Below are 10781 nucleotides of genomic sequence, written 5' to 3' on the forward strand. Positions count from 1 at the left end.
AGACCAGCCACTCAACCATATGGAAGTCCGCGGATTTAAATTATTTAGCCTAATCGCTTCATTACTTTTTATGTCGGACTATCCAACTAATCCCTTTAATTTGCCCACTTGATTTTTTTCCCTCGTCGGTATCCATAGGCGGCTTTCCTAAACCATTCCTTAAAACTCTGGGATAGTTTAACTTATTGAAACATGTTCCGCTATCTCCTGCACAAATGACTCGAGCTATTACTGGTCGAAAATCCAGATTTGCATAATTCTAATCATTGGTTGCTGTTATCATTATTTAACGGCAGTGTACGGGCCATTAGGGTCACGGCTGCGCGCACACTACAATGTCTCCGGAGTACCAACAGTCAGTGGAGCACATAATGAAGGCTGGGGTTATCTCTGATATCGGCACAAAAGGAAACACCCCCTAATCTACCTTTAATGGCCGCTGCTTCTTTAGTTGTTTTGGAAAATAAATCCTTCTTACTGAAACTGAATCTGCGCGCTCAGAGCGAAATATAGGAGGAAGAGGAAGAGGGTTCTCGATAAGCAATGTGCACTCATGTCTAAGGAAAAATACTGACAAGACGCGTAATGAACCGTGAACTCCACAGTGGAGAAACCAAGGCACCTCCACCACAGACTGCAGCCCATCATACCTCATCTACACAGAGGAGCTGATATCGCTTCGCTTCAAAAGAAGACACACAGAGTAGAGGGAGAAATGGAGAAGCACTAAATTAAAATCGACATGAAACAGGTCAAGTTTATGGCGATGCTTTTTCGAGCTAATCTTCACAGGTCGGTTCCGGGTTCAAGTCGTAATGGGCCAATAACATTATTCAGGAAAAAATTCATTCCGATGGACGGAATGTAAAACAGCCTTAATCATATGCAAATAACAGCGCAGCGGAGTAGTGACCCAGAATAGCTGAATAGCCAGCAGGGAGAACACACACACACACACACACACACACACACACACACACACACACACACACACACACACACACACACACACACACACACACACGAAGAAACACAGAGAGAGAGAGAGAGAGAGAGAGAGAGAGAGAGAGAGAGAGAGAGAGAGAGAGAGAGAGAGAGAGAGAGAGAGAGAGAGAGAGAGAGAGAGAGAGAGAGAGATGTACCTGATCAAGGGCCACTGATGATCTTGTGATTTCCTCGCTGTCTGATTTGGAGCCGCCCTCTCTGTCGTCTATGACCAAGTCGATGGGCATCTTGCCTTTCAAGCAGCTGATGTACCGGTGACAGAAATTATCACACAGCTCGTGTACCTTCAGAGAGATAGAGAGGAGAGGCGTCACACACTCACCCCAAAAAAGAGGACATCATCACACAACAGTGACATGTGCAACCACAGACACACACACATGGCAGCCTTTGACATGCAAAATAGTTTGTAGGCAATTTGGCAGACCCGAAGATCACAGCACAGTTGTTGCATCTAAAATATTTAAATATGTTTAACATGAAGCATGACTGATCTCTGACCACGTGTTGGCACTGTGATACATTATTTGGCTAACATGATCAAAAACGCACATTTTATTGATTTATTTTGCACATTTAAATTCATTCACCTTTGATTTTAAATTGTAAAAACTGAAATAAGATACATTTGGACTCCTTTAGGCTAACGTGTGTGGAGTTCCCGTGCCGTGGCAGTGCACTCCACCCGGACTGTGATAGTAACTTAATGTTGTCTCCTCTCAAAATAGAGATATCGTCGAAAATTGACAGTGACAAGAGGGCTCAGAGGCTACAACGCACTCAACACCCGTGTTAAATTCATCATGGAGCCCCGGGTAGTGGCCATTAGAGCAGGATGACCCGCATGACTGACATTTAAGGTAAACTGTTTAATTTCGCAGACGTATTACATTATCACTGCCAATGCGCATCGTGTCGCCCGAGAAGAACACATGTCAGATGGGCAGAGACATATAGAGAAACCAGCTTTAACGATTACCATTACTATCTATTTAAAGCACATTATCCAAGAAAGGGCATGAGAACCAACTTTTAAAACTTTAACAGTTTTGATAATGTTCCATAGGTTAAAGCTAATTTGCACGTGCTACTGTATTCCATCTGATAGGGAAACAAATCAGAGTTGTACACCCACTGCTGCCTCGATCCACAGATGGCTGCATGGGGCCTATTGCCCTCCACGAGGAATTATTTCTAAAATCCCGCAGAGTTCGCCTATATGTTTCACCTTGTATGTAATTTCTGCCAGCATTAAACTTCATTAAAACATGCAGGGAGATTTGGGCACAGAGATATCCGTTCCAGTTGTAACAGCTTGCATCGTGATTAAACGCGGAAGAGAAATGGCCCCATGATTGATTTTGACGCTAATTATAACCGACTAGCAAAAATACATTTCTGCAAATACAGCCCCTAGGTCTGAAGTGGCACACTGGACAGAGAAATGGTGAGGGAATATTACCTTCTCCAGCTCCAGAAGATGAAATCGTAAAACTTGAATGGCTTGAATCATCTGAAAAATTTAAATAACAATCAAATATGAGTTGCTCACATCTCTTGATATTAAACAGGCACGTTTTTCTCAATACAAGTAACTGCAGACGAGGAAAAATATTCATATGAATGGATTTTATGTGGAACAGATATTAAACTTGGACGTTATTGCAATATGGAGAGCAGACATACAGTAGGAGGCTGGCGCTGCAATAAGCCTCAGTCAGATCTATTAGCATTACTCGTGAGGAAAACGTTACTCTCACATCACAGTCCCACTATCAAACTGTACAAAGTGAGGAGCATGTAGAGAAAGAGTTCTCAGGCACAGTTCAAAGGTTTGTGTCAGCTGTCTAACAGTGGCCCTTCATCTGCAGATACACCGGGGGCCATCATGGAATCAAACAGCCCACACAGAGGAGCATCTTCCTGACGGTTGGGCTCTCTGACACCTAGCCCGGTATAAACAGGCAAACAACAGCTGGTGTACTCCAAGACACTCCAAGAAAATAAGCACATTTTAGTGGGCATGAAATATCTTACCAGATTATCCAATTCTGGATTCGATGAAAATAAAGGCTTTTCTGCCCGAATCTAGAAGAAAAACACATTTTTACAAAATATATTAGTATAATATATTTATATAATATATAAGTTATATTAATACATATATTTATAACGTAGATTAAATATGACATGCAAGTATTGGCATGGTGTCGTGTTAATGTATAATTTACGCACAGCACACACAGCGTAAGAAATTAAAACATTAAAAAAAACTTTTTACGAGTCAATGTTATTTTCTTTTCTCTCAATGCAGGATCAACGTTAGGTCCATAAGAAAGGGCTCTACGCGTAATGCATGCAGGTGAGAGCTGGACCAGCCCGAGCATGCAGATTTAAAAAAGTCAAAGTTTCCTGACCTGTTTTGCAAACACTGCTATGTCTTCATTGAAAGATTCCGATGAACAGACGTCTCCGCCCGCCACCCCGGGCTCTCTGGGGGTGCACGTCGCTAATTCACATTTCTCAAAAATCAGTGCAAGCAAGGGGAACAGGGGGTGCCTGGGAACACACACAATAGCAAATGTCACCAGAGAGAACAGCGCCGGGGTCAAGACTACTCCGGGCTAGGTTTAGCCAGCCATGCTACTCTCCGACAACTCGCCCATGGGGACTGCTGCTGCCCGGGCTATTATATTATGCAGAGCTCGGAGAAAGGCTGCAAACAGCGGGCAGACTTCTGTGATTAAATCTAGGCGCGCCTAATAGCATAAAAGCTTTAGAGCCAGTCAAACAATTTCTTGCACACCGTTTGGATCCCAGTGTGTGTGTATGTGTGTTTGGTGAGAGCCTCTGAAACTATACGTGTCCGCACAGTTGTGTTTTAGTATATTGTTTAAGTCAGCAGAGTAAATATGTCTAGACTGGTGATGTGTTGAAAGTTATGTCAGTATGGGACAATATGAAGAAACTGTTACTGGCATGTTTAGCCACCGTGAAGACATCATGCTTAGCATTTTTAATTAACTCCTGTAAATTAATAAATGACATGCTTATGTGGGATTTTCTTTAAACATGATATATTTTTAATTTGCTGAAGCCTGGAACATTACACACAATTAATTAAAATGGGTGAAAGAGAGGAGTTAATTATTTTGTTGCCACGTGATAAACGATGAAACTTAATAAGAAATTAAGCAAGCTACTTTTTTGGGGAAAATATTAGAAGTTCTAATTAAAGTGGTTTTGTGTCATAATTATTCCTCAGAGTCAAAATACAATTTTCAGGGAATTAAATGGCAGCAAATTCGTAAGAAATACACTATAAGAAAAGTATTATTTCTTGATTTACTCATTTAGTATTTGTTCATGCGCAATTAAAGCGACTGACTTGAAAAGCCTAACATTACAAACTGTTTGGAGAACATGAAGGCTGCAGTTCGTTTTTTCTGCAGCAGTTTGGGCTCCACTGTTTTGCTGAAACGCTTCCCGGGCATGGAGCCGGTGTTTTTCTTGCTACGGGACTGACTTTGCACCACTAGCCCACCCCGACTGCCCCCTCCAGGCCTGCCCGCCACAGAGCGAGTTTCCCCGCGGACACCTACCCGTATATAGCGTCTTTATCTCTCTTGAGAACGTCGTTAACAGAGGTGCCCATACTGGGAGGCATGGTGTTGGTGTGGGCGGTGTGCGGATACTGGTGGGAGTGCAGCTGGGGCCCGTGGTTCAGATGCACCGCCTGCATGGAGCGGGCTCCGTGCGGGTCTCCGTACATGGTGGTCGGGATGCCCACCCCGTCCATCCCGTAGTGGGGCAAGTCTTCGTACTGCACACAACAAACACAGTCCACAGTGAAAACATGCACAATAATGTGTTAAACTCTGGATATAACTTTGCTATAAAACCGCAAGTTAGGAATATATTTTTGAAGAAGCAAACGTGAGAGTTTAAGTCATGGGTTTCTTCTGTTAAAAAAGTAATCTGCCAACACGGCGAAATAGTTTCATTAATTTCCAATCAAATGGACTTGTTTTAACATTTTTCTTAATTCAAAGCGGTTTACTGACACAACTGAACTGAGCTGCCCTTTTTCTGCTTTCTTTCAGAATACTGACTCTGAGAAACATGAGAAATGCATTTATCTCGGTCGTTAAAATGTTATTCTTGTTTACGAAAACATACGTTTTAAGACTGATGTGCATGTGTTTTTCAGCAGGACATTCACAGTTGAAAGACTACAGCATTTATTCTAACATTAAAACTATTTTTCTTTTAAACTTTTTCAGTGACCCTTGTAGCTCAAATACATAATAATTATCCAATACGTTCAAAAACACTGGGAGAACAACAAAGTAAAACTACAGCTACCTTAGTTACTATTATTATTATCATTATAAGTGCTATTTTAACCCCACCAGTCTGGTGTACTGTGTTCTGTCCGTGTTCAACAACAAATGTCTTAAACTTGTTAATTGCAGTGTTTTCTAATTTTAAAGGCCCATAATTGTGCAACATGTTTTCACCCATAAGCACGCTGTGAGAATGCAACACACGCAAGTCAACGCTTAGTGTTTCCTAGACGATGTTAAACTGGATTTTCTAACTTTTTTGTATTCAAGTTTTAAGTTGAATTATACAATCTCGCGTCCACATTGTGGTTTAATAGTTTTTAAACACTTAGACGATGCGTTCAAAAGCACACATGTTGATTTAGGTTGGCAAAAGACTAAATAAGAGCTATTTTTTTTTAAAGTTTTGCTACTTTTACAGATGAAAAAAGAGGCTTGAATTATTGATAGTGCTCTCTAAGTCACAAACAAGTGCCGAGTAAAAAGCATTATCACTTAAAAGCTGAGCAAAGAGGTGCAAACCCCAGTGTGCTGCAGCTCCAGTGTCAAACTAAGAAGCTAAATGTCCAGTTCACATCTCAGCTTTTACACTGTTTACTATCCTGTGAAGATGCCAGTGTGAATCAAAGCGATTGTCATGAGCTAATTTCTAAAAACTGCCTCTCGTGATATTTTAACATGACATTATGCTAATATTGCATGTTTTTTGGCAGTGTAAAGTTGAATGACGAAGCTCAACTGATTGTGAAATAAGGAGTTTTGTTTTGTTAAAAAATGCTCCACTCAATATGAAATAATGATGGAACAGTCTAGGGAGAAATGTGGAGATTTGTTTTGCCTCCATGCCCTCCCCCATTTCGCTTCCAGTAACTGGCCTGTCATAACTAATCTAAAAAACATAGCCGATGTGAGATATGATCACGCGTCCAATGTCCCTCAGCGGGCCGGGTTGTGGAGCGAACGAGTGCGGCCGTGCGTAATACCGTGCCAAAACACGGCAAAAATGGAAATTGTGTCACCATGTGTCAGACGGGCGACAGAAACTTTCGCTACGAGTGTATGTCCGTGTGTCATTAAGCCACGTTTTACAGCGCAGGATCGCATTCAGGCACAGCAGACTTAGAGAAACTTTTTTTTAGGGGGATTGCCTACGTACCCGTTGCGCCATAACCCTCCTGACTCCCTGGTCGTCCTTTCAGTTTAGATAAATCCCCTCTGAGGCCAGGGTGGAGACGAAATGAAGAAAGAAAATCCAAATAAATGGGAAGATGTTTCAGCAACAAAATCCCGTATGCCTCTTCTTCCACGGAACGGTGAGCCAGCCCCCGCTTTCTGCGCAAGTTTAGCCCAGGCGCGGCGAATAGGTCCTCGGCTATCCTCGGGGCAGCGGCAGCCAGGCTCCTTTTCCGAAACCAGGAGGAAAATAAAATAGCCCCTCAAACAAAAGTGGCGACTCTCATGGCTTTTTGTCACTCCGCCTGTCAGTCAAAACGCGAGGGCTTGTCAAAAGTACCGGATGAATGATGGTCCGACTCGCGTCTCCACGGGATCGGCACCAGCTAAATGTTAATGGTCACAATCACAGTTAAAAAATGAAGCTGCTCTCCTCTGGTTTTCTGTGATCACTCTCGGCTCCCGGCTTGATTTTCTTATGCAAACGCAACTAGAGGAGATCAAGAGGAGGTGGGGTGATAATTCTGGCTTAGGCTTTTCTTAAAGGAGCCACGATCGATGCTGTGCGTGTGTGCGTATATACGTGTGCATGTGTGTGAGTGCATGTGTATGCGTGAGCCGCCTGCCCGTTTGTGTACAATGGATGTGTGTGTTGAGCTGAGGAGGAGCGGAGGATCTGGACCAGACTGCTGAAACCCGGAAGTAGTGGTGGCCATAACAGGTCGCGTCTTACACAACGCACCGGGCTGCAGCAAGTCGTGCGGAGAGGAGGGGGGGTGGGAGGACCCAGCGAGACCGCGAGCTGCAAAAACACGGGGATAAACCGCGAATACACACCTTTGACTCCGGCTTCATGTCTCTTTCTCAGAAACTGACTCTAATTCTCACTCTGGAGATGTTTTAATATACCGGGAAAAACTCTTGTTTATCTGGATTTACGCGCAGCATCCACTTCTCTTCTTGTAAACAGTTTATTAACGATCTGCTTTCAACTCTGATGTGAGATATTGTCAGGTATGTGTTCAACATACATATTCCTATTTATAAACATAAGGTGTAAGTAGTTCATTAAAACAGATTTAAAGTCATGTTCAGCTTCTGTCAACAGCATGTCTGCATGATATCCAGTGGAGGCTGGAGCCAAACACACAGTTTGGACTCAGTGTGTACTTCAATGCAGCCTTTTTACTCCCTAACGTACAGAATGTTACATATTGGAAATGCACATCATAAACCGCTTGGTAAAGTGCCACATTTCAGAGAGAAAGGACAACATATACAACTTTATTCAAGTAATTAGGAATCACTGTTCATATTGCTTTTAAACAAAGGGATGTTATCGGTGTAAAAGCAGTAATAAGTCAACATACTGACATCTGGATCATGCTATATGCTGAAATAAGTCATTAAAACATCTTCAGGTCTAAATAACAGTTCACATGTCCTCCGTCCCTCTCCCCCACTGCAGCGCTGAATGGGTCGCTCCAGTCTGCCCGGGCTATCCAATGGCAGAGAGGCTCAGGGATGGGAGCCCCCTATTGGCTCCCCTCATGATCGATCCGGGGACTGATTGATCGATTTTAGGCCACATTTGCGACGAGGCACAAAACAAAACATCGTCTGCGAATAGAAAACACACACTCTGTGTTTTCTACACGCTGTAAATTAACTGAAATAGAGAATATTTTATACATATATAGATATAACCAAGACGTCTCTCTCTCTCTCTCTCGTTCTGTCTCCTCTCTCTCACACACGCAGAAAAACACACATTTTCACATCTCTAACTTCATTAATAACTTCTAAGTGCACTCACACTCTGACTAAACGACTCAACACCAAACAGTTAACTCTTACATTAAGATATTTACAACTTTCTTCTCTCCACGGAAGTTATAACTTTTGTCTCTATAATTAACATTTCACGGTTTGCAGAGCAGAGATTGTAAAAGATTGGTCAAATATTGATGAGCTTTAATTTGTGGAGGGGAAACTTATACATTCTCCAGTAATTTCCCAAAAGAAGTAATGATATCGTTGAGTAATGTGTGGATGTAAATTAACAAAATAGTTTGGATTTACAACTTTCACTCGTTATATTTAATTCTTCACTGGCATATAAAGGCGTGGAAATCGTATTTAATTTAGTCATTCAATATTTTTTTAATTAAGAAAAGAGCATAACTGCCTCAACATTTGCATACAATATGTATGATAGTGCATGGCATATGCAGTCTTGTAAAAACGGGATAAAGTACGTGGATTGAAAGTTTTAAGGTAAAACGCTGAGGGATTTCCGGAATATTTGAGTGGATTTTTGTCTATTTTTCCAGTTGTTTTCCACATGATGATCATCGACTATACTGTTCATTTATTTCTCAGCCCATCACAGGTGAAGCTAGTAAAAGAGTGTGTGTAAAAGAGCCACATGATCTCCTGATTATGCTCATAAGGTGTTGCTGGTCGGTGACAGCCTGTTTGAAGTTTCTTTTTTTTTCGTGCAGCCCGTCCACTCATTGATCATCTGCCCCCGGGTGCCAGAAACAGTGTCATAACACGATAATGCGGCTTCACACATTCTGCGGTGATTCCTGTGGTAAAGCCCGCGCGATGGGATCCGAGGAGACATATTTACAAGCATAAAATTACAATCAAAGCCTCGTGCAGTCCGACCAGCGACGCTCCGGGGCGCGGGCAGCAGAGGAGCCACGGAGCCGACAGGACGCACGGACTTTTACGCACAGAGATTCCGGATCAATTAATAAACAGCCTTTGGGTAGAATTTGTTATGTAAATTAATTAATGGTGAGTATAACCTCTAATTTCTTCATTCTTTTTTTATTTTATGGTGTTATTAAATAATTTAAACGCTTATTATTGTCACTGATGTGTTCTTAAAGGGACGGTCTTTTTGAGAAGCTGCTGTTTGAATCCACTTTGAGAGCAATGTGTTGGTTTAGTGAAACGTAAACAGGATTATATAGCTCACTGCACCACAAGGCACACTAAAATGTAGAGGGTCATTGAGAAAAAGCAAAGCTACATTAACATGAAAGGAGACCACATCAGCGCCTGACCACTGTAAAATAACTACAATGGCATTATAAAGCAATTAAGCTACCTCAATTAGCGTCTATAAAAGCAAACTGCGGCTCCACTTTCTCTCCTGGAGTTGCTCCTTCGTGAGGGTCACCGCATTTTGGCATCCCGAAAGAGAGCAGGGGGGCAAACACCGTCATTTCTGTTTAATCCGCTTTGCGATGACGGTAATGCTTCCAGTCGTTCCAATAAAATCAGCAGGTATTACTTTCAAACGACTGAATGTAAATTGACAGCATGTTTGACTGCGGAAACAAATGGACGTGTTATTAGACGGCCTGTGCGCCGTGACCTGTGCTGTTAGGAGACAAAGACAACTTGCAGTCATTATGTTGCCTTCAAACACAAAGCGTAAGATGTGTAGTGTTACATGTTCCTATTTTAGGTCTCTTTTGGTCATTTTAAGGTCAGAGAATCTTGCACATTTGAATATTAATTAAAATAAATAAAAGTTAAACAAATAAATGATACATAAAGACAACATCTCCATGGTTTCACGGGTGCTAGTCGTTGTGGGTGTTTGTTTCTGTAATGAGACAAAGACTTTATGTTGGCTTAAAACACACAAAGCCTAGGATGTGTAATGTTATATATTTCTATTTTAAGTCTCTGTAAGTTATTTTTAGGCCAGAAAACGTTCTGATAAATAATGCAAATGTTAATATTAATTTAAATACGTGATTTTTTTTTAAAATAAATGACCAAATCTACATGGTAAGAGAGTCCTTGTCTTTGTGCCTGTCTGTTGCTGTTTGGAGGAACATGGAGCAACTGGCTGCAGCCGGGAGTCAAACTGAGGTCAAACTTTCTGCAGCCCCGCAGCTCTGCGCCAAAACGTGTTGGGATCCGCAAAGAGAGGCTCCTGCTTGTGTCGCTGCTGCAGCTCAGATAGACAGACCTGCTGCCCGGTTTCACAGATCATCTAATTATATGAAACTACTAGTATATTATCGCCTGTCAGAATATCCAGCAGGGAGCTCCGGGCTGAAATGATTCAGACAGAAAGAAAGTTTGGACAAGCAAATCATTTCTCTCGAGATTTATTTTAGTGTAATTAGCTATCAGGTATTATTCAGTGTCATATTAGAAAGGTGCGTAGGCTATTATAGTCTCATCATATCGTTTACACTGTTGTTAAGTGTATTAAAGGTACATTAT

At 41.9% G+C, this 10781-nt stretch overlaps 1 protein-coding gene across 1 annotated transcript in view; it reads right to left on the bottom strand.

The window, feature by feature from the left end:
• Window positions 1–7209, bottom strand: part of LOC117459435 (homeobox protein Meis1-like) — a 100837-nt gene extending 93628 nt beyond the window's left edge. The window contains exons 1-6 of the mRNA XM_034100213.1: window positions 6508–7209; window positions 4608–4828; window positions 3423–3564; window positions 3043–3093; window positions 2468–2518; window positions 1143–1289 (exon numbers count right to left, since the gene is read on the bottom strand). Coding sequence (XP_033956104.1) covers window positions 1143–1289; window positions 2468–2518; window positions 3043–3093; window positions 3423–3564; window positions 4608–4828; window positions 6508–6519 — 624 coding nt within the window. The 5' untranslated portion in view covers window positions 6520–7209. The remainder of the gene's footprint in view (window positions 1–1142; window positions 1290–2467; window positions 2519–3042; window positions 3094–3422; window positions 3565–4607; window positions 4829–6507) is intronic.
• Window positions 7210–10781: the final 3572 nt, after the last annotated feature.

The sequence above is a fragment of the Pseudochaenichthys georgianus genome, chromosome 15 (genome assembly GCF_902827115.2).
Source record: "Pseudochaenichthys georgianus chromosome 15, fPseGeo1.2, whole genome shotgun sequence".
In the NCBI taxonomy this organism is placed as follows: domain Eukaryota; kingdom Metazoa; phylum Chordata; class Actinopteri; order Perciformes; family Channichthyidae; genus Pseudochaenichthys; species Pseudochaenichthys georgianus.